Source organism: Vespa mandarinia, chromosome 9, assembly GCF_050613455.1.
Source record: "Vespa mandarinia isolate Hongniang chromosome 9, ASM5061345v1, whole genome shotgun sequence".
NCBI classification, from domain to species: Eukaryota; Metazoa; Arthropoda; class Insecta; order Hymenoptera; family Vespidae; genus Vespa; species Vespa mandarinia.
In genome coordinates, this window is record NC_140818.1 from 982,501 (window position 1) to 1,007,314 (window position 24,814).

Consider the following 24,814-nt stretch of genomic DNA (forward strand, 5'->3'; position numbering starts at 1 on the left):
CTTATTTTACATCCTACATATTTTCACGTTATCACTGATCGTACTACGTTATCACTGATCGTACCACGTTTTGTTCTCCACGATCGAGGATGATGATCTTTTTTGTTTTTTTATTTAATTATTTTATTCTGTTCCGTTTTTTCTTTTTTTCTTTTGTTTTTTGTATTACACTTCTTATCTATTTCATTATCAAAATTTCGTGAATTCTCAGCGAAAGTATGAGATTCGATTTGACGTTCATTCGATTCTTACGCGTTGTTAATAATTATATGTGTATTCGGATCGATTAGAGAATTTTTTTTCTTTTTTTTATAGAGATATAACAAAGAAAGTTATTTAGAATTATTGAATTATAAAGCAAGAAAATTACTTAACTTCGATGGAGAAATATCTTTTTTCTTTTTTTCATCTTTTTGATTTTTTTTTTTTGTTGAAAAATTCATTTCCTTAGAGTATATCATTTGAGATAATCTCATATAGAGAAACGTTCTTATGGTGTTAAAAAAATGAATACACTTCTTATTTCTTTTTTAGCACTTTACTCTTATTATTATTATTATTATTATTATTATTATTATTATTATTATTATTATTATTATTATTATTACTATTATTATTATTATTATTATTGTTTTTATTATTTTTATTATTATTATTTTTCTTTTCGTTTTTTTCGTATTCCAATCGATCCACGATCATGGAGGTGGCTCGCATATTAACAGAATGCACATGAACATTCGTTATTATTGTCATCTTTAAAACAAAAAAATTAATCAATAATTCAATCGTCGTACCTAATGAATGTTATCTTTTTATCTCTCTCAGTGTTTATTAAATTTTGCTTTAGAATATTGCTTATGATAAATAATCACGAGAAAATTTTGTTATTTTGTATAACTTTCTCTCTCTCTCTCTTTCTCTTTCTCTTTTTCTCTCTCTTTCTCTTTCTCTCTCTCTCTTATCGATCCCGTTTTATTTTTTCTATCCTCTTTTTTCTTTTTCCTCACTCTCCCCACTCTCGGACTCCTTTATTTTTAATTATCGTTATAATACCTAGTCGTTATACAACGAAGATCTTTTTGGACCCGTGACAAGAAATTCGGAAGAGAAAAAAAATAAATAAAAAAAAATAAAAAGACAATCGTGAATAACAAATGGAGAAAATGAAAAACAAAGAGCAGATATATCTTTTTAAGTTATTCTTATCAGTCACTATTCCCCATCTTTCAACAACCCGATTAAATTTCGATCGTTCAGTCGCTTCCTCGTTTTTATTTCATTTCGCGGTTTATCGATTCTTAAGAAAAGAAAAAAAGAGAGACGATGAAAAAGATAGATACTTATTTGTATCTTTTCTTTTTTCTTCTCATGATGTTAATTATAATAATGAATTTTTCACATCGCGAAAAAACGTAAAATATTTTTTCATTTATTCTCTCTCTCTTTTTCTCTCTCTTTCTCTCTCTTTGTTACTATACCATTTTATTACACGTGTCGCAGAAACATTTCTCCCAAACTTTCCCAAGATTCTTATAAAAGAACAAAAAAAAAAATAAATAAAAAAAAGGTAAATGAATTTCTTTAAAACAGAAGAAAGAAAAAAAATTCGACTGGCCTGTTTTACACGAGAATGACAACGCACAATGTTCGACGATAGGCCGCCATTATAATAATTTGTAATCGTACGAACGCCTCGAATGTCCTACCAAAAGGACAATATTAAAAATCGTTTATGAAACGTACTCTCCAACAAAAATATACGTGCGATTAAATTCGAAGGATTCTGTATATTAATGAATTAATTAATCCTTATTGCGAGAGGGAAAGAATTTTTGCTGGAGAACGTTCACACACGCGCGCGGACAAAGAAAAAGAAAAAGAAAAAGAAAAAAAAGATGGACGATTCGATGAGGAGATGTAAGTAGATGATGCTCGAAATAAGGCGATGATGACGATGATGACGATGATCATGACGAAAGATGAATATGATGACTACGATGAGAGTAGATTAGGAGTTGTTGTCTGTTGTTGATCTGTTGTAGTAGTAGTAGAAGTAGTAATAGTAGTAGTAGTAGTTGTTGTTGTTGTTGTTATTAATATTACTTTGTGTCTCTGGACTATTTTCTTTCATTTCGTTTGGCATATTGTTTATCTTTCACTCTCTCTCACTCTCTCTTTCTCACTCTCTCTTTTCCTCTGTCTCTCTCTCTCACTCTCTACAATTCTAGATATACTTTCTAGACTGCCTCTACAATTGCGTGTGGGTGCACATGACAACATCGAAGAAACGAAAGGACCAATCTTAATGGTTTTTTTCTCTCTACACTGAAATATACCGTAGAAGTGTCTCTCCATGTACTTATCTGGTATAATCCTGTTGTGATGTGTTTGTTTGTTGATGCTGTTTGATTAATAACTGCTACTTGCACTCTCGGTCTCTCGAATCCGTCGTTCTGAAGAAAAACAATTGTAACAATTCGATGTTTTCTACTTCTTTCACTTTTCTTTTTTCTTTTCTTTTCTTTCAATATTTAATAACAACATTGTTTACTTTTATTATCCTCATATATATACATATATATATATATATATATATATATATACATATATATATATATATACATATATATATACATATATATATATACATATATATATACATATATATATACATATATATATATACATATATATAAATATCTATATATAACTTACGCGTGGTCGCAGCTGTCACCGTTGGTAGTGGTGATCTCTGATTTACGAGAGCTCGCCTTGTCGACACAATCTTCGTTCTCGTCTGCTTCTTCCTTCTCCTCGTCCTCAGATGTTTCGAGTATCTCAGCAAGCACTTGTATAGTCGTATCCGAATCCAATGGGCTCGTTTCCAAAGACATTTCTATGCTTCTTTCATCCTAAAATATTTCATTCCTTGTAAATGTTATATGTGGGAGTAAAATTTTATGGAAGCATATCGCGCCCCTAAATATAGGCATCAGTATACTATACATTTACGTACAAGTATATCGTATCGTTTATCTTATAAGAATTTTATGAAAATTTATAATATTTATATATAAAAATTGAATTTAACATATATGTGTAAACTATATATATATATATACATATATATATATATACATATATATATATATACATATATATATATACATATATATATATACATATATATATACATATATATATATACATATATATATATACATATATATATACATATATATATATATATCTATTATATATACTTTATATATTTACTTCTCTTTTAAGCCTGTCAATTAATTTTTTTCTCTCAGCCTTTAATTTATCAGCCTGATCGGCTTGTTGAGCTGTCTTTATGCCCGAAAGTTCGAGCAATGCTAAGTGTGCGTCCTTTTCAGAAACTGCTGCTTTCAGAGCTTCTTGTCTGAAAAAAAATAATATTAATTTCAATTAGCTTATGTGTGTGTGTATTTTAGAGCAAAACAATTAATTTAACGTACTTCATTTGATGAAGATCTTCCAACTGAATGCTTCTCTCTTCAGTCAGACGTTGAAGCATTTTTTCGGAAGTTTGAAGCTTAGAAAGCAATGGCTTGCACGTAGAACATTTCAAAGCCGAAGTCGTTTGTATAGAAACTATTCTTTGCTCGAGTTTTGCGACCTTGAACAAATATATAATAATAATAATATATTCATTAAGAATCAAACAAATTTTAAATCATCATGATTATCAAACATGTTCGATTAATTCTAATTAAAAAAAATCAATTACTCATCCTCAAACTTACTTTTTCTTTTTTTCAAATTGTAAAACTAGAGATTTAGCTTGTAAATAATGTTTAAGGCTAAAAAGATTGGCGTAAAAGTGTCGAGAAAGGGTTAATTGATTTTCAAAAATAATTAACAAAAGTTTTTAATTTAAAACATAAGTAAAACTTACTCTTTCAAGGGCATTCTTCTTCAAGTTTTCTTCACGTTGAAATCTTCTCTCACCGTCGGTGGCAATAACGACACTTTCACGAAGCGCCTCGCTAAGTTCCTCGATTCTGTTCTTTTTACTTTCAATATCTTTTTCAAACTGACGTTCTTTATCCTGCTTTCTGCTAATAACGTTCATGAGTTCTTCGATCTGTTCGAGATCGACACTCTCGTTGAAGGCTCTTTCAAGGGAATCGATTTCGTCCTCTAATTGCAAAATCCTCTCGTCCCTCACCCTTATCTCTTCCTTTAAAACTCCAATATCCTCGGCCTCGTATTCGCTTAATTCTTTTTCTAATCTGGCAATATCCTTTTGCATATCATTCATTTGATCTTTCGATTCGACGATTCGTTTCTCCAGCTCATCGATTTTTGCATTTTTGTCTGATATCAATAGTTCTAGTTCCTTCGTTTTAGCATCGTTACTGATAATTATTGGATCATTCGTTGAGTCTTTCATATGATTTTTTCTACTCTCCGTGGATGTTTTCTGACCTGTCGCGACGACACGAATCATTTATTTATTTTATTTTATTTTATTTTTAATAGTTGGGATATTATTTTAATTATTAGAATTTTTATATCGTAATAAAAAAAAAAGAAAAGAAAAAAATCGATCTTTTCATTTTTTACTTTTTTACCTTCAAAGTCCTTTTTGAATTTGATCAGTTCCTTTTCCAAAGTATCAACGCGACCTTGAAGTTGTTCAATCCTAGATTCCCGATCTTGAAGTTTCTGTTTGAGTATGTCAACGTTATGTTTTCTAACATAATCCTCCAAATGGGTAACCATTTCCTCGAGTTCCATGATCCTAGCACGATCTATTCCATCGTCGGCATTAGTACCGTCGTTTCTACGTATCCAATCCTCTAACTCATGTATCCTACGTTCGGATACGTTTACTTGATGTCGCAAATCGTGTAACTCTTTAACGTCAGGATTTTCTTTGAGAAAATCTTCAAACTCCGCTACGGTATCCTCGAGTTCATCGATCCTCATATTTTTCCTTTCGACTATCGCCTCGAGTTCCCTGATACCCTCCGTATCTGTGTGTTCCTTTAAAAAGTTCTCCAAGGACGCCATAACTTGTTCAAGCTCCACTATCCTACGATTTTTAGCTTCGACTTCCTTCTTCCAGGACTCGTCATCGTTTTTATCCTTCGTATATTCAAACTTTTCCACTTGTTTTTTATTATCAAGAAGATCCTTCATCTTAGATATCTCCTCTTCGAGTTCCATTATCCTTTTATTTTTTTCAACCAAATCCTTCTTCCAGGTAATAATGGTCTCGTCCCTATCGTCCTTCATTCTCTTGTCGTTAAGATTTCTCTTAGTATCGTTCTTCGACAAATTTTCTTTCCACCGATCGTCTTCATTCTTACGACAAGATCTCATATCCGTTACACCTTTCATTAGTTCGTCTAGGTTGTCCTGTAAGCGTTGCGACATGGACCAAGTGCGAAGGGTGTTGCCAGTGAAAGGATGCATAGAGACGAGAAACGAAAGCGTGAGTATGATATATGTGTATATAGTGGTGGGGATGGAAAAGTGTATTCGGGTTAAATAAAAAGTAGAAGAAGTAGAAGAAGTAGAAGAAGAAGAAGAAGAAGAAGAAAAAATGTATGGAGAGATAGCGTAGTTTTTAAAATAATATTTTATATTAATGTTTCTTTTTTTTTGTTTTTTGAAAAATTACAACAAAGAAAAGAAAATTGCGGGTAGACACCGGAGCATTCTTCTTTGTGTGTTTTGTTTTCGTTTTTGTTTTAGTTTTTGTTTTTGTTTTTGTTTCTGCTTTTGTTTCCTTTTGTTTTTTTTTTTTTGATTTGTTTTGTTCGTTTATATACATATATTTTTATATATAACGCTTTATAACGCTTGTGCGTTCCCTCGTGCTTCGGCGGCCGACAAAAACGAAATTCGACTTTTTCATTAAATTTTTTTGGCCCATTTTTTTTTCTCTTTCTCTCAATCATTCGTAAAATATTTCTCATAGGTTTATCAGTTTATTAGTTTTCATCAGTCGAAGGAGAAATTCGTCTAATTATGCTCAACTTTTTATTCGTCTCTTGTTTTTCTTTCTTCCTTTCTTTCTTTTTTTTCACTATTTTGCTTAATTTTTTCGTATTTCATTCTTCCTTCTTACTTTCTTTCTCTTTTACATTTATATATCGTATATTTATGTAGGCATATATACGTACATATGTGTATATATATTATGTATATATATATTATGTATATATATATTATGTATATATATATTATGTATATATATATTATGTATATATATATTATGTATATATATATATATATATATATATATATCTACATGTATATTTCAACGGCAAGTACGTACACGTGCAAATATCTTCTATTAATTTTCTTTCTCTCATTTACTTCGATACTCTTTGTTTTTTTTTTCTTTCTCTTTCCGATAGACCACATATATGACGCATTCAGCGCGTCACGTTTTCTCTTTTTCTTTTTTCCTTTTCTTTTCCTTTTTTTTTTCTTTTTTCGTATGCACATACGTTTGTATTTTATGCATGTTTATATGTACATAAACACAATATCTCGATTTTCTTCTAGAAATAATAATAACAATAATGAAACGTTATTGTTTAGCCGTCGGCTCCTCCCGCACTATACTGCATTATTATTTATATTATTTATATATTTATATATATATATATATATATATCCTTTATTTTTTCCATTTCTTTTTTCTTTTTCTTTAATTATTATTGTTATCATTGTTATTATCTTTTTTCTCTATATAAGTTATTAAATATTTTAACAATGGTCGCAGCATTACGTAAAATATTTATATGTTTATATATATATATATAATATGTATATTCACATATATATATATATTTTTTTTTGACGTACGTATGCATGTGTAATATGTGTATCTGTTTTCCATGTCGACCGTAATTTTTTTTCGATCTTCACTTCGTTCGTTATTATTGTTGTTGTTTTAATTATTGTTATTATTATTATTATTATTATTATTATTATTATTATTATTATTATTATTGTTACTATTATTATTATTATTATTATTATTATTATTATTATTATTATTATTATTATTATTATTATTATTATTATTATTATTATTATTATTATTATTATTTATTATTACTTATTATTATTATTATTGTTATTATTATTATTAGTTTTTCATTACGTTTAATATTATTATAATTGTATATTATAATCTTAAAGTTTGCTTTTAATGCAAATTGTACTAAAAAGAACGGAGAAGGCGTTCCCAACGAAAATCGACCTTAGAAGAAGCTTTTTAGGAATCCAGCGGGTCCCGCCTATATATATATATTTCATGGGATTTATATTTTCATATGGTGCCATTTTTATGTACCGAACGAGATCGATCAATGATTTATGATTTACAAGGTGAAAGAAGAAAGGAAGTGTGATAAGCGAGAAAGCGTGAATAGGCAATGAGTACAGATGTATACGAAGAAAATCCAAAGGCAGCGTGGAAATTGGAGAACGAACAAGTCGTTATTAGAATTAGAAAAATACAATTGCTATTTTTTTTTTTCGATTAGTTCGATTAGTTCGATTAGTTCGAACTTTGATAAAGTTCGACGATAAAATATCTTCTAATCGAGTAATCAGAGATAATAAAGTAAAACGTTACTGACCTCTTGTTGCTGTGCAGTTGCAGCTTGTTTCAACTTGGCTTGTGCGGCTTTGAGTGCACTGGATGGATGAATGAATGAAAGAAGAAAAAGAAGTAGAAAAAAAAAGAAAAAGAAATAATACAGATTATTTTCAATCGAATTGATTAATCGATAAAATTTTATTCAATAACGATCAAAGGGAATATATTTACATCTCTGGTGATCGAAGAAAAGTTTTAAAAAGTTTAAATCTAATCCGTATGATTAGATTTGCAGATAAGTTTAAGTTAAGTTAAACAATTAACGGTCAAATGTAAAATCAATAGTTAGATTTTGAATGTGAAATTTGATGACGTATTTGATCGTCTCAACGGAAATTCTCATAAGAAAAACCATGATGTAGAATGTATTGGCGTAATTGTCCTGTTTTGTTTTTTTTCTTTTTTTTTTTATCAAAGTCTAACTTAATCCACTTTATTATCCACCTTACACCAGTTATATTTTATCTCGATGAAGAAACAAAAAAAAAAGAAATAACCAAAAAAAAAGAAGAGAAATATTACTCACTCTTGTAGTTCTCTAATTTGTTTTTCCTTCGAGTTTTGTTCTTCCTGCGTCATTTGTACGAGTTGCAACAGCCTCTCGGTTTCCGCCGTGCTTCTCTCCGACGCTTCCTTTGCCTTTTCCAATTCCTTTTCGGCAGACTCCAATGCTTTTTGCATTTCCGCCAATCTCTTATCCGGTGACCCGCCGCTCTGTACGATACCACGAGAAAAAAAGGGAGAAGTTACAAAATAAATCAACACATTTTAAGCATTGAATTAAATTTTTCCTAAAAATTTGAATACGTTAATTGAACTTATACACAGGGTATGAAATCCGTTACTTCATCTTATTATGAAAGATTATTGATTACATATTTAAATTATAGCAAAATTAATGTTAGCGGGTGAATGTCAGAATAAAAAACGTTGTTTTCCCATGCTGTAGAATGTAACATCGGAAATGTTATAAAAAATTATTTATTTCTTATTTAAATTATGTCAAATGAATATAAATAAGTCAGGATAAAGAATAAAGTTCATTAACATCATTTAACGTTAGCCTAAAGTTTTTAATTCGTTTAAAATTTTGGTTCGATTTATTATAATCACTTTTGATGGAGAATTTAAGGATAAATAGATTAAATAGAACAATTTGATTCAAATGGGAACTACATTTGAATAAATAAAAAATCAATGACAATATAAGAACATTTACCCTTTGTAGTTGTTGTTCAAGCTGGTCCATTTTTGCTTTGCGCTTTTTCAAATCTTGGTCGAGACTTTGGAGCGTCCTCTCCTTCTCCTCTATCGTTCTAGATTTTTGATCTACGGTTTTGGCTCGTTCCTCCATTTGTCTCCTCTGCTCCTCCAAATGACGCCTTTGCTCCTCCAGTTGTTTCTTCTCTTGGCTAGAATCGGCGCCAGCTTTCGCGGCTCCAGCTTTTAGTTTCTTGTTCGCCTCGTGAAGATCCACCTGCGGAAAATAGGAGGTCCTTTCTAGTTTGCTTATAAATTAATTTTCTACATTTATTTTCAAACCTTTAATTGCAAAATGCTTTAATGAAAATCTGTGGCTATGCCGAGTTGTTTGTTTGTCATTTCTTTCCTACCCTTTTTTCTTTTTCTTACTTTCTGTTTTTCTATCTTTCCTTAGATCTATAACAACTTCGACTCGAGATAATCACAGTTTAAACTTTAAGAGTATATAAATATATATATATACATATATAAGTATATACATATATACGTATGTAGAAAAATTATAATAAGGCGATCAAATCTTGCGTGTCAGCGCATAAATAATAACGCTCTTCGATATCTACAGCTATATTGCGATAATAATAATAATAATAATAATAATAATAATAATAATAATAATAATAATAATAATAATAAGAGAAATAACAATAATAATAATAATAATAATAATAATAATAATAATAATAATAATAATAATAATAATAACAATAATAATAATAATAATAATAATAATAATAATAATAATAATAATAATAATAATAATAATAATAATAATAAAATAATAATAATAATAAAATAATAATAATCATAATAATAGTAGTAATAATAATAATAAATAATAATAATAATTATATAAATGCATATGTATGTACAATCAAAATCTTTATACGCGTGATGACGATGCATGATCTCTTCCTATGAAGTATTCATAAAATATTTAAAATAGTTATTATATTAAATGTACATAAAAATAAATACAAAAGATTTAAATAAAAAGATCGTAAATCGTGATCGTTGCGTTTCACACGCATACAATAAGTAAGAATAACAATATAGCAAATATGATTGAGAAGGTGTGGACACGGTCATGCTAATCGTTCTAAAGCTGTGATATTGCTAAGAAGCATCTTCATAAGCTCAACGAAGAATATGGCGCAAAAAAGAAAGAAAAAGGATCATAAAATAATTAGAATTTTCTTTTTCTTCGGTTTAACGATATTATTTTACATTGGATTTCACGCGATGAAGCATTGTCCACGCCTTCTTTCTGATAACATTCCGAACAATGATAGTCGTAATAATAGTAATAATAATAACAACAACAACAATAATAATAATAATAATAATAATAATAATAATAATAATAATAATAATAATAATAATAATAATAATAAAAATAATAATAAGAATAATAATAAGAGGAATAAAAATAATAATAATAATAATAAATAAGAACAATTAGAATTACAATCTGATAGAAAATATCGAACGTCTTCAAAATAAAAATAACACAAAATAAAAATAACACAAGAGAAAAATCGGTGGTGAGTTGTTCAACTTTTGTAGATTGTCTGACAATCCGCAGAAGTGCAGCAAGGATAAATAATGACAATAAAGGTGATTAATTTATGATGATGATAATTATAAAAAAAATAATAATAAAAATAATAATAATGATAATAGAAAATAAGTAAAATATTAATAATAACAATAATAATATATCAAAAGAACGACGATGAAGGCGATTATAAAAATGTTGCGTTGTGCTGCATGACGTAGCGTGCTGCGGCGACTCGAGAAGGTATTGTTTTTATTTTTTGTATTTTTGATTTTTGTTTTGTTTGTTTCTGTTCCTTTTTTTTTTTCTTTTAACAACAAGGCGTGAAGAAAGTAGTGCTCGTGATTTAGTGCAACGTGGATGCGTTTTGTTTCTATGTACATATTTTTTATTTTATTTTTTTTTGCCTTCTCTATCTGATTGATCTTTTTGTTATTTTGTGCTACATATATACATATGTCCCCGAGAGAGAGAAAGAGAAAGAGAGAGAGAGAGAGAGAGGGAGAAAGAGAGAGAGAGAGAGAGAGAGAGAGGAAGAAAGAAAGAGAGAGAGAGAGAGAGAGAGAGACAAATATAAACATCCGTCGAAGAGAACTCTCGGTTTTGTTTATAAACGAGCGGTCGCTTCAGTTCCCGCCGCATCGCCATCGACGAGGATTACGATGATTGTGATGATGATGACAGAGACAAAGAGAGTGAGTGAAGAAATAGAGATAGATAGATAGATAGATAGATAGAGAGAGAGAGAGAGAGAGAGAGAGAGAGAGAGAGAGAGAGAGAGAGACATAAAGAGTGATATATAGGTAGTGATAAAGAGATAACTTCACGTGGACTCCGTCACGTGACTCCACCGATGCGAGCGATAATAATGAACGCAGAGTCCGGGCAGAAGTGCGCAGAATGAATGAGGATTGTGCCAGTTGTAATTATCGCTGTAGTTGTGCTTTGTAGTAGTAGTAGTAGTAGTAGTAGTAGTTGTAGTGATGGTGATCGTAGTGATGACAGAGGTGGTAGTGATGGTGATGATAACATGACGCTGCTGCTAACCTGATTTTTCTCGATTTCCTGGCACAGCATCTCAAGCTGCGCCTGGAACCTCTCGCGTTCGACCGCGGCCTGTTTAATGTCCTCTTGAGCGCGCTCGAGCTCCTTTCGTAACCTTGCAGCCTCCTGCCCGTTTTGCACTTGCGACGGCTGCTGTTGCTGTTGTATCTGTTGTTGCTGCTGTTGAATCGTCACTTGCATCTGCTGTATTTGTTGTTGATGGGCGTGTAATTGTCTCTCGGTCGTTTGGATATGCTTCTGTAGATCCGTCGCCTGTCTTTCGGCAGCGTCCGCACGTTGTTTCTCCGTTTCGCAAAGTTTCCTCCATTGTTCGAGTTGGGCCTCGGTGGCGGCCGTAGCAGCCCCACTTTCGACTCCCCTCGTGGCGATCTGCCTTTGAAGTTCTTGGACGCGTTTCTCCGATTGCTCTGCTCTTTGGCGTTCCTTCGTTTGTGCCTGCGTGAGCGTTTGTATTTGTTGATTTAATCTATGAACCTCCCTCATGTTTGCCTCGAGAGCTTCCTTGGCGGCACGATCGGGCGTCTGCGCGTGCACTCGTTGTTGCTGTAGCTGCTGAAGACGGCGCACCTCTTCGCGCTGACGCTCGAGTTCAGCCTCGTTCGAGTTCAATTCCTGTTGGAAGTTTACTAACATCTCCTGCGATTTTTCCAGCTGTATCACCAACTGATCCCTCTCGATCTGCAACTGTTTCGCCTCGGCTTCGAGCTTCTCCTTGACCTTCTCGATTTTCTCCGAATGTTTTTCCCTGTTCTCCAAGATGGCCGCCATCTTGTCGCGTTCTCGCTGAGCAAGTTGAAGCTCGTGCTGCAGCCTTGCCATCTCCTCGGTGGCCGCTACCGGTAACTGCTGTTGTTGCTGCTGTTGCTGTTGAATACGGCGTATCTCCTGACGGAGCGCGTCCCTCTCCTCTCTTAGCAAGGTCATCTCGGCAGCTAAACGCTCTAGTTCCTTTTTGTTCAACTCGGCCGCCTCCTGATACTTGACCGTCTGCATATGAGCCTTCTCGAGTTCCTTAGCTAATCTACCAGCCTCAAGCTCTACCTGATTTCGAGCGGTCATCGCCTTGTCCAGGCTAGCTCTCAAACGTTCCACCTCGATGCTCGCGCTCTCCGATCTCGTCTTACCCTCGGTCTGCATCAATCTCTCGAGCCTAACGATCTCAACGCGGAGCTTCTCGTTATCCGCCTCGAGCGCGTCAGCCTTAGTCTTGATCTTATCGTGCCGATCTCGTATCTTCTCGGTTTCGATCCTAGCCCTCTCAACTTCGCCGCGATTCCTCTCCTGTACCGTATTCGCCTTGTTAGTTTCTTCGCGAGCACGCTCGAGCTGAAGCTGCGTCTCGTGCAGCTTCTCCTCGAGCTCGGCGTTGCTCGACTGTTGTCTCTTCAGCTCGGACTCGCGACCCTCAAGACGCTCCCTCAGCTTCTCGACCTCCTGCTGTAGCCTACTACCCTCGCTCTGCCATTTTTCCTGCTCGTACTGGTATTTACCTCGAACGCCCTCCGCTCGCTCCAAGTCGGCGCGTAACCTCGAAGCGTCCTGCTCGGCCTTCCTCGCGCGCTCCAACTCCGCCAGTGCCTTCTCCAGACGATCGCGTAGCCTCTCGACCTCCAGCTTCGCCAATTCGTGCTCCTCCTTCTGCCGTCCCTGGCTCTCCTGATATTTACCGAATCGCGCGGCGTACCTCTCGCATTCGACGCGTGCACTCTCAACCTCAGCCTTTGATCTCTCCGCCTCGGCTTGAGCCTTCCTTACCTCGGCCTGCTGGCGGTCGTGTTTCTCGTACATCTTTTCGATCTCCAATTGCATACGAGCCAATTCCTCCTGGGTTTTCTCCGTTGCCGCTTGGGCCTTGTTTAATTGCGAATGCGCCCGATCCAATTCGAAACTTATCCGCTCGTTGTCACCTACCAACTTTTCTCGTTCATTCTGCAAACGGCGCAATTCTATTTGCGACTTCTCGTATCGTTCTCGCATCATTTCGAGATCGACCGCCAGCCTGTCCAGATCCTCCTTCGATTTCTCCTCTTGTTCCTTAGTTCGACCGAGCTGTAATGCAGCTCTGTCGTACATCTCCTGGACCCTGGCCAATTCTTCTTGAGCTTTACGTGCATCCTCTCTGCTCTTTGCCGTCAGCATCTGTTGCTTGTCGGCTTCGAGCTCCAATCGATCCTTGTCTGCCTCCATAACCTCGATTCGATTTTGTAGTCGATACACGTCGCTCTGAGCTCTGAATATCAAAGATTAGGAATTATTAGATCGGATATTCGTCAAATCGAAAATAAAGATTGATGGATTTCCTACCTGTCGTACTTCTCTAACATTTTCTCAAACTCCTTGCTCGTGTTCTCACGCTCTTCGTGTGCTTTTGTTACGGAGTATTGGGCCTTGTCAAGTTTCTCTTTTAGAATCTTAACCTCTGTCAATGCGTCGTCCCGTTCGAGCTGTATCAAGTAAATAGAAAATGATCAAAGTTAGAGTTACGATTTATCTATAATATTTTTTTATTTCTAACTTCTACGCAACTAACGGTTAACTTCTGATGAGAATTGTGCGTCTTGTCCCATCTCTCCTTGACCAACTCGAGCTCGGATAATACGTTCTCCTTTTCACGCTGCATTTTGCCTATTTGACTCTGTTGGAACTCTATCCTCTCGTTCAACGTTTCAGTTTCTACTTGGAAGGTGTCTCTTTCCTTTTGAAGTCGCTGCATGATCATCTACGGTGCGAAAATGAAAACCTCATTCTTTCTGCTCAAACCGTCTGCTTAGTAGTATCATTTTAACTAAAAAAAAGATTAATCATTCACCTGAGCCTTCTCGTATTTGTCTTGGAGACGATCAACTTCCAACTGTATCGTCTCTCGTTCCTTTTGCATCCTGGTTGATTGACCCAATGCCTTATCCAGTTGACTTTGCAAATTTTCGAAGTCATAACTTTGCTTTTCTCTTTCCATTTGCATCTAAGAGAGAAATAATTTGTTTTTATTTCTTGTTTTCTTTTCGTTATCGTCCTTTATAATCTATTACTTACCCTACGAACTTCGGTCTGTGACTTATCGAGTTTTTCCTGAAGTTTGTCCACCTCGCTTTGTGTCTTATCGAGTAAATTCTGTAATTTGTCTTGTTGCAATTGTGCCTTGCCGAGCGTGGCCTGAGTACGTTCAAGTTCTTCTTGGGACTTTTCGAGTTCGGCTATAGCTTTGTCTCTCTCGGAATGAAGACGAGCAGCTGATGATTGTGCTCGATCATATTCCTCGCGAAGACTCTCTTGTTCGGTCTGTGCATTTTCTAATCTAGCTTTTAGCCTGTACACCTCGCCTTGACTCTTCTCAACCTTTTAACAAACATTTCGGAATCAAGTCACTATTAAGATGCGAAAGAGAGAAAGAGAGAGAGAGAGAGAGAGAGAGAGAGAGAGAGAAAGAGAGAGAAAGAGAGAGAAAGAGAGAGAAAGAGAGAGAAGAGAAGTCTCATAAATATTTTATTATATTAATAAATATTTTTACGATTAAAGCGTCGGGCAACCTCTCTAAAAGATATTTTCATTCTTTCATTAATATCTTATCAAGAAAATAATCGTTAACTTGAACATTATTTCTGTACTTTAGCGAGCAGGTTCTTCTGACTTATTAAATAGCAAAAGGATTAACCTACATTTCACATGGTCTCTGCCTCCGATAATAATAGCCATATAGTTTCACGTACACTACAAAACACGTGACACAGGTTATATGAGACCGTAATTTAAGTACATACTCGTTGCTCGTTATGATCCATAATTAAAGTGACGTAGATACGTTTCTGTCTCTCTCTCTCTCTCTCTTTCTCTCTCTATGTATCTATATATTATATATTGCTTGAATCGAACCAAGATTAACCTATTCATTTCTCTATTATTGGTTGTAATCACCTCGAGCGTTCTATGATAGAAAACATTATATACGTCATCGAGTGATACAATATTACAATACAAATAAATGATAAAAATGAGTTCAGTCAAAAAGAAGAGAAAAAAAAAACAGAGAAATTTTAATAAAACGTTCACTACAATTTTTCTAAAAGTTTAATAAAATGTTTAAGATCACGACAAGTCAGCTATAATCGATACTAAGTTTGTGGTAGGATCGGTAATCCGACTTGTTTAACTTTATAACTATCTCAAAGAAAATTCTATTTAAAACAATTGTATAGTCTATTTAGGTGTCTTCCTTTAGGGATCAAGTTTGGTCAATTTCTGAACAATTTTCCAGTCGCTTAGTTGAGAAGATCGTTATCGATTTTGCTTTCCCCTAAACGTGAAGATGGGTTTCTATCGAGCAGATAGTAGCTAACGATAGCCAGGAGGAGAGAACGATGCTCTGATTAGAAATTGATTCTTCATTGGTTCCATGAGTTTCCGCGATGAACACGAAGGCAAGGTGACGAGACAGATGGGTATATGTAAATCGATTCCAAATTAAATGCCGACTGTTCAAGAAAATTGGAGATTGATCGATCCTTTTCAAAGTTTAACCATCTAGAAGTTTGACCATCCAAATTTTGAATGTTGAACTTTAGGCAAGGATAAATATTAAATATGAGACGTTGATAAAGAATTATGCCAATTTGATTGATGGAGCAATAATTTTTGAAACAAAATATTTTTTTCAAGAATTCTTACGACTATTTGTAATTTCCATTTAAAATACCGCCTCTTCCTCACCCTCTCAACAAAAGAAATTAATACATTCTTACGAGAATTTTATTTATTTAATTCATTTCAAATACTTATAAAAAATGATTTGATATAATCAACGTGATCTTACCTTTTCTTGAAGGGCAGCAGCTTCGGCTCTTGCCCTCTCATTATCAGCCTGTGTAACCCTAAGTTCAGCTTGAGCTCTTCTTAAATCTGCAGCCGTTTTCTCTGCTCTCTCTTGAATTCTATCCATCTCCTGAGACGAATTCAATGTACTTCTACCGAAGCTCGACTGTGATCTCTCGATATCATGCCTGAGTCTTTCGTTCTCCAATTCCAACCTGGCAAGTCTTTGCTTTGCTGCTTCCCAATCGGCACCACTGCGACCGACCTCGGATGCTGCTTTGTCAAGTTCTGCTTTGCTCTTTCCTAATTCAGATTGTGAGCTCTCGAGTTTTGCCTCGAGCCGATCCTTCTCAGCTTGTGCCCTTTCCAATCGGGCACCAAGTTTCTCAACCTGATCATCAATCAAATTTAATAGAATGATATTAATAAAATTGATAACAAAAAAAAAAGAGGGATTACGATGTTGCTCTTTCTCTCTTTCTTTTTCCTTTTTTTTTCTCTTTTTTTCTTAATTTTTACATATAAACCAATTTTAAAATATATATATATATATATATATATATATATATATATATATATATATATATATATATATTGGTACAGTTTTGAATGAGACACGGCGAAAGAAAAGTGAAGCTTTATAGAGATCTAAGGGGCTCTGGAATACACCCCTTTGGGAATAATGTACTCAAGTGAACATTTTCTGATGAATAAAACTACTTTTATCTAACTGTCTCGTGTGAAATATGAAAGAATCGTTCCTGTCCCGTCGTCACCATCCCTCTTTTCCTCCATCAAAGAAAATTAAAATATCTTTTTTATACTATATTTAAAAAAAAAAAAAAAAGAGAAAAAAAAACAAAACAATTTTATATCGTTTCATTCGATAAAACGCAATCCCTCGGGGTTTAATATTCCAAGAGAAAAATTTTATTCTTCGAACAAATGAGACCTACAATGTTGGTGAACAATTTCAAAATTCGATTAATATTCGTGGATAAATTTTATTTGAAAAAGAAAAAAAGAATTGGTGAACAACAAAAAGTCCCACTAACCTCTGACTCGAGAGCATGTATTTTCATTTTGTATTCGGCGATCTCACGCTCGTGCAGTTCCCTCTCTTCCTGTTTCTCTTGTTCCGCACGATCCCTCTGTTCTCTAAGTTGCGCCATTTGCTTTTCCTTATCTTCTATAGCTTCTTCTAAAGTGCTAAGTGCACCCTCGCTACTGCAATGGTGTGCCTGCATAGCCGTTAACCGGGCTCTCGTCATATCAACCTGGTTGTCCTTTTCCTTCAGCAGATCCTCCAGATTTTCGATCTGTAGTTATAGACATACTCTTGTCTGAACTTTTGGTTCTTTTAATAATTCCCATCATTCCTACCATCAAACCGTATCTTAATATCCATTGGTAGCACAAACACCACTTAACTTCAACATTCTTGTTAAAGATAATATTAATTGATTGAAGATAAATTAAAGATTAATTGAAGATAAAAACGTACATTGCATTTATATTCATGTATATATATTCGATATATCTAGATATTTTTTTTTTTTCTAGATATGTTATTTTTTTTCATATACGTTATCTGAATTTACTGCAAATTATATCAAATCGGTCTGTTTACATTTCACAAATGTTTCTCATTTACATTCGTGATATATATTAGCTACTAGAGTTAAGTTGATAATGGTAATCATGCGTTCGGATTGTGTACCTCATTAGTCCTGTTTAATTAGGTATTACTTAAATATTTAGTCGAATAATTTAGTATATTCATATATATAAAAAACTAATATAATTACCACTTACCTGGAATGAGGACTCACCTTTGTATTTTTTTCATCTAGGTTTTGATAGAACTAAGAGCGTGTTCTATTATTTAAAGTACTGTTTAGGACGATAATATTCTTAATAAAATTTAATTTAAGAATTTTTGGATAAATTAACAGAACCTATAACAAAACATTGTACAAATATAAAATTTATAAGCAAGACAGATAAAATAATAAGGGTATGTATGATAATATATAATAAATCAAATAATAAGGGTATGCATGATAATATATAATAATGTCAAATAAATCAAAGACAACACAATCTAAATGATAATTTATTGATATAAAGCCGATGACGAGATACACAAATGTTTACACAAAATTAAAAAATTGTGATAACTTAAATTAAAGACAAAATAATATAAAACGAAAAAAGTAAGCTTACAAAGGAATTATTACGTTATGACTCGAAAATAATATAACGCTTTATATTTAACATTCCTACCTAATGGATTAATATCTAATAATAACATACCGTATATTCATCGTTGAATTCACGCGCATGACACGCATTTTGTAATTTATTAGAAATTCTATTAATCTTCGAACATCCAAAAGGAGAAATAGATAAATTTTATTTTAATTTCATACGTAAATTCCGACGTAAAACAATTATTTAATATAAAAACAAGATGTTCCGTTCGAAAATTAATTATTATTACGAAACGACATGATAACTTACTGAATGAAATGACAAACTTAAAATGAATTTTTCAAATGATTTGTTTTTGTCTCGTTGGTTTAACGAAACTTTGAACAGATCATATCAATATTATTTCGATGTTCGAAATCGACAAGACAAATCTTGTCTGACATTTGTACGAATTAAACGATTGTAATAGGAGAAAAAAGAAAAAAATATACATGAAGAAAGAAAAGAAAAAGACATCTTACCTTGCGCTGAAGAACGTTGATCTTTCGATCTTTGATATCCATGTGATCCTTAAGTTCAGTTAGCTCGTTGTTCATGCGATTTCGTTCCTGTTGCGCCTGCATAGCTGCCTGTGTCTTCTTCTCGATCATCCTATTCTTCTCCTCCAACCTTTGCCGCATTTCTTCGACCTGCGAATAAATACGTGCCGGCACAAACGCATGACATACGGATAAACAACGAGAATGATAACGACCAAGTTGGATGCACAATAAACAACTGGAAATAAATGAACGGATATACGAGGTGATAATAGGGAAAAAAAAAGGAACGAAAAAAAGAATCGAGAATAAAATCGAAAGTACACGCAACGTTTATACTATCGGAGTTTACGCTATGATTCGAAGCGACACGCGAGGAGAGGCCAAGAGAAATGCTTCCCACGACCCAGTTTCCTACTGCAGCTCTCTTGGCCTTCCTCCTTTTCCCCGTTGGTGGGCTCTCCCAAATTCGATTTCGCAGCTTTGCAGCTTTGCAGGTTTGCCTGGTTGTTACGGTACAACGTCACATAGAGGTTACAGTTAATTCCTTGCTAATACGCTCATCCAATCGAACAATCGACTTATCTTAGTTTGATTATTTCTAACGTCGTAAAATACGATTATCAACATTTTATAAAGAAATTAGAATAATACAAACGATCGGACATTTCTCATTGCTATACATTGTTCTTATTGTAATCTTTAATAATATCATGGAATTATTTCTTTCTTTTTTTTTTTTCTTTACTTTAAAGTAATTATCGCGATCTATTATTCTGGACACAAATCTCTCGAATCGTTATAAATATTTCCTATTAGAAAGACAAAAGAAAAAAGAAAAGAAAAGAAAATAATTATATATTTATAATATAATTCTTTCATCGTAAATAATTCCTACATCGTAAATAATTAATTGGTTATACTTACGTCCGCTTGTAACATATTATAATGTTCCTCTTTCGCGCATAGGGACTCCTTCAGTACGGCTATGTGTCGTTGATAATCCTGATGTTGTTCCTCGAGAGTCTTCATCTTCGCCGACATACCCATGAGTTCCTGATCCCTTCGCTGCAGTTCTGTTCTGAGTTCCTCCAGCTGCGAAAAAATTCGTCGTCCAGGAGAGGATCGGTCTTGTGGCTCCGTCGGCCTCGACGACGACGACGACGACGACGACGACGACGACGACGACGACGACGACGACGACGACGACGACGACGACGACGACGACGACGACGACGACGAGGACGACGATAACGACGGCTGTTTGATGGCGATGAGCGACGGAGGCTTCTTCACTCTACCGTCTCTCTCCGCCAAGCCCGAGCATGACCAAAACATTTCTACCTCATTTTACTGATTTCAAAAATGATCTCTTTTTATTCAACATGATCGATCATCTATTTATCTTCTTGCTCGATATATACATGTAATTTATATATATATATATATATATATATATATATATATATATATATATAAATTACAATTACGATGTTCAGTCTTGTAATCTCTATAGATTTTTGTCTTTCTTAATAATTGATATTATTGTTAATTTTACGAATTTTCGAAAATTTATCTTTGTTCTGTTTTTTCCTTTTTTTAACATAGGTATATAATAGATATATATCCAATGAATTAACAATAATTAATATGTATTAGATTAGTTCAGTCGAAATGGTAGTCATACTCGAGCTAGATATGTATGTATGTATATACTTTTACGGCATGCAGCGGTTTGAAAAAACCAACAATACGAACAAGTGTTCCTTTCAGTGTACATTATATACGTGTCCATGGTAGTGTTGGGATTATATATATATATATATATATATATATATATATATAAATATATAAATATATAAATATATAAAGATATAAATATATAAATATATATATATATATATATATATATATATGTATATTTATATTTGACGATTAGAGGTTCACATTATTTAGGATTAGGATTAGATTTAAATAGGAATAGGACGTATATTATGTACGTGTCTCTTTTTTTGTTTCTTTCTAATTCTTGTTTTTTTTCTTTTTTCCTCCTTCCTTTCTTCGTGTGTACGTACCTAAAAATCGTCTGATCTACTCTGGCATCAGCAGGCCGCATTTAAGTGGCACTCGTTGCGAGCTATCACCGAGACAATATCCATATACATACGTATATATATATATATATATATATATATATATATATATATATGTGTGTGTGTGTCTGTTCATAAATATAACGAGAGAACTCGCAACGATTTCAAGCATAAAACATAAGTAAAAAGTAGTGTTGTAACACAGCTCTCTAAGTGTCTAACAGCTAATCACAACTACGAATATATTTTACTCATTACTGAAGAGAGAAGAGATATATATCACCGTTCCCCCGTTAACGAGAGCGTCTCGTGTGATGTTAGATGTTAGATCGAAAAAAAGTAAAAATAAAAAGAAAGAAAAAATGGTGTCTTTCGAAAGCAGCTTGATAGATCTTTCATTATTTTCGATATTGTTTCTTAATTTGTTAAAACTGACCGACAATAAAACTGTACAAGAAAAACTATAAAAAAAAAACTGTATAAAATAAACTGTACAAAACATAAATTTTAAATAAACTGGAAAAAACAAAATTTCTACTGTGATTATTTTACATAAGCAGAGATTTTAAAGACAATAGTCTTCAGATAGGGCAAAAAAAAAAAGAAAGAAAAAATATTCCTAGACGATTTTAAAAATCGATTATTACTTTTTTTTTCCAAATCATTTCAGTCTTGTATTAATAGTTGTCAATAGTTTTGTAGTATTTGCGATTTGGAACATTCTAAAAAAAAATTAAAAAAAAAATTATAAAAGAAAATATTAGCCCAACGAGTCACGTGAGAAAGAACGATCGATTTTATATAATTAATCAAAAAATTTTTTGACATACTTTACTGAAGAACTTTTATCCGTCCTGATAATCGACGAGGGAAACCAAAAATGAAAGCTGCGTTTTGTTTATTTTTCTGGGCAATATCGATCGTATTATTTTCTTTTCTTCTTTTAAAGCCACTTTCAAAATACAACCACATTGAATATCATTTTTGTACTTAATAACATGACGTTTAATCGTTTATCTCAAACACGTGACACCCTCATCAATTGGAGGATTGTAACATGCATGTGTGACCCTTTTACACGCAAATCTCTTTACATAAGCAATATAATACTACGTGAAAACTCGCGAGCAGATCGAATCAACGTTGCGTTTCTCTTTCTCTCTCTCTCTCTCTCTCTCTCTCTCTCTCTCTCTCTCTCTCTTTGACTTTCTCTTTCTCTTTCTCTCCTGAAAATCAATTAGTCATTGTACATTCCTATGTTTTAGAAAGAGAAAGAGATAGAGAATGAGAATGATTAATGAAAATAAATGTACTTTTCCCTCTGCTCTTGTCATTTTCGGGTACACTAATTGACTTTTCTCTTTCTTTTCGATTCTTATCTTTTTTCTTTCTTCCTTCTTTTTGTTTTATTTTTTTTTTTCAATTTTGTTTAAATTCGTGCTACGAGTTTTTCTACGAGATGCTAATACGAACGATAAGTCGAATCGCGTATTTCATCTCGCGATCCATCCGATCGTTATCTACGATCACAAAGGTTGAGAGATGCTGGAGTAGTGGGGTGGAATGAAAATTTTCTCTCTCTCTCTCGTTAGGATCATATGACGAGTTCACATGTTTTCTCTATTTACCTTTTTTTTTCTATATATATAATTTTTTTTCTTTTATATATATATATATATATATATATATATATATATATATATATAATTTTTTTTATTCGATCTATGTGTTTACTTTTTTTATTTAATTATTTTTTTATTTATTTATTCATTTATTTATTCATCATCATTTTTTCTGTTGTCTTTCTTCTCTTTTTTTTCGTCTTTCATTTTTTCTTCATATTATTGCAAAAAAGAAGAAATTAGATATAGAGAAAACGGCTGTCTACGATTTTTTAAGAAAAAAAAAAAGCAAAAAAAATCGCACGCACACGCACACATACTGGGTCAGATGATGAAGTTGGCGATCGATTGATGAGGTATATGTGTTTTGGACAATCTTTTTTTATCGGTAGTCGCAAATCGAGACTTTTTTCTTTTTGTGTTTTTTGTTGTTGTTATTGTTGTTATTGTCGTTGTTGGTGTTTGATGCTGATGAATGAGACAAAAGAGAAACTACGTGACGACATCGAACTAAGGTTGGTTCCACCCCCATTACGGGTTTCAAAATTTAAACGTCGATTTAATTCTATAGCCTTCCTCTTTTGAAAAAGGAAGGCGAAAGAGAAAGAAAAATTATTTAACAAAACAAAAAGAAAGAAAAAAAATAAGGAACAATATATATGTATGTATATATGAACACATATATGCACGCATACAGAAGAGAGAGAGAGAGAGAGAGAGAGAGAGAGAGAGAGAGAGAGAGAGAGAGAGAAAGAGAAAGAAAGAGAGAGAGAGAGAGAAAGAGAGAGAGAGAGAGAAAGAGAGAGAGAGAGAGAGAGAAAGAGAAAGAAAGAGAGAGAGAGAGAGAGAGAGAGAAAGAGATACATACACAGAGAAATAGAACATAAACGAAAGAAATGAACTTACAACGAAAGTAAGACATCGGATTAAATCGAGTCTAAATTTTAAATTCCTTCGAGGGTGTCGCCGGCATTCTAAAGAAAGAATTAATATCCAAACAAGTGTATATATGTATGTATGTATGTGTGTATGTATGTATGTGAAAATATATAGCGCAAACAGTCAATGATAATATAACACGAATGATTTTCTATTGGCAACAGTCGATCAACATATATGACTCACACCAGAGAAAAAGAGAGAGAAAGTGACTACGGAACAAAAATAACATCGAAACACACTTCAGTATTACGTTTTTTTTTGTTGTTGTTTTTTTTTAAGTAATAATACGAGGAATTTTGTTCGTTTATTTGTTTGTTTGTTTGTTTATTTGTTTCTTCGTTCGTTTCTTTTCGTCTTTGTCTGTCTATCTGTTTGTTTGTTTGCTAGTTTGTTTTGCGATTCACGCAAAATGGAAACGAAGGAAGTAGGGTCGTGACTTGTAAGTGCTTCTCTGTCGGGTGAAGAATATCCTTACCTCCTCAGAAAGCTAGAATATTGGGGGCACCACGTTTAATAATGCTTCGCTCAACCAACATAGGTCACCCAATTCCGCCGTTATTTTTCATCGTTCGATCATTTTATCAATCATTTTTAACATTTTCAAATTACATCGATATATTTTATCATTTATTTTTTCTTTAGTTTCTTTCGTTTTTTTGTTTTTATTTTTATTATTTTTTTCTTTTAAATCATCAAGGTCGAGACGATTTTAAACATTTCTTGAATTGTCTTTTTTTTCGAGACAAAAAGAATTTAAAATCTTTTTTCTTTTTTTTTATTCGAAAGAGAGAACATTTCTCATTTTACGATCCTGATTGATGATAAGAGATTTTTTATTGATTTGATAATTTTTTTCTTTTTTTTTTCTTTGTCGATCTTTCGAACGAACGGAAGAAAAAATTTTGCGGAGTTAGGGACCGCCAACCTCTGCTGACTTAATTGCTAACTTAACCATAAAACTTAACATCTAATTGTATTAATAATTTAATATATTTAATTTGTAACGGACAAAGAAATCGCATTGGTTCGTATCTGCCAAG

The 24,814-nt window shown here is 33.1% G+C and overlaps 2 protein-coding genes across 5 annotated transcripts in view; both read right to left on the reverse strand.

Annotated features, from left to right (window-relative positions):
- LOC146872740 (uncharacterized) overlaps nt 1-6,152 on the reverse strand; it is a 6,402-nt gene extending 250 nt beyond the window's left edge. The window contains exons 1-6 of the mRNA XM_085659526.1: nt 4,620-6,152; nt 3,941-4,473; nt 3,501-3,661; nt 3,277-3,424; nt 2,716-2,912; nt 1-2,453 (exon numbers count right to left, since the gene is read on the reverse strand). The exon at nt 1-2,453 is cut by the window's left edge and continues 250 nt beyond it. Of these exons, the coding sequence (XP_085515652.1) occupies nt 2,420-2,453; nt 2,716-2,912; nt 3,277-3,424; nt 3,501-3,661; nt 3,941-4,473; nt 4,620-5,466 (1,920 nt within the window). The 5' untranslated portion in view covers nt 5,467-6,152 and the 3' untranslated portion in view covers nt 1-2,419. The remainder of the gene's footprint in view (nt 2,454-2,715; nt 2,913-3,276; nt 3,425-3,500; nt 3,662-3,940; nt 4,474-4,619) is intronic.
- A 999-nt stretch (nt 6,153-7,151) lies between these two features.
- The window catches only part of brp (ELKS/RAB6-interacting/CAST family member bruchpilot), a 79,946-nt gene continuing 62,283 nt past the window's right edge, over nt 7,152-24,814 (reverse strand). For all 4 annotated transcript variants that reach the window (XM_085659524.1, XM_085659525.1, XM_085659523.1 and 1 more), the window contains 13 exons: nt 20,045-20,212; nt 19,100-19,267; nt 17,420-17,683; nt 16,366-16,755; nt 14,592-14,894; nt 14,368-14,520; nt 14,089-14,277; nt 13,863-14,002; nt 11,541-13,788; nt 8,892-9,149; nt 8,199-8,386; nt 7,653-7,710; nt 7,152-7,307 (listed from right to left, as the gene is read on the reverse strand). In XM_085659524.1, coding sequence (XP_085515650.1) covers nt 7,272-7,307; nt 7,653-7,710; nt 8,199-8,386; nt 8,892-9,149; nt 11,541-13,788; nt 13,863-14,002; nt 14,089-14,277; nt 14,368-14,520; nt 14,592-14,894; nt 16,366-16,755; nt 17,420-17,683; nt 19,100-19,267; nt 20,045-20,212 — 4,563 coding nt within the window. In that variant the 3' untranslated portion in view covers nt 7,152-7,271. The remainder of the gene's footprint in view (nt 7,308-7,652; nt 7,711-8,198; nt 8,387-8,891; nt 9,150-11,540; nt 13,789-13,862; nt 14,003-14,088; nt 14,278-14,367; nt 14,521-14,591; nt 14,895-16,365; nt 16,756-17,419; nt 17,684-19,099; nt 19,268-20,044; nt 20,213-24,814) is intronic.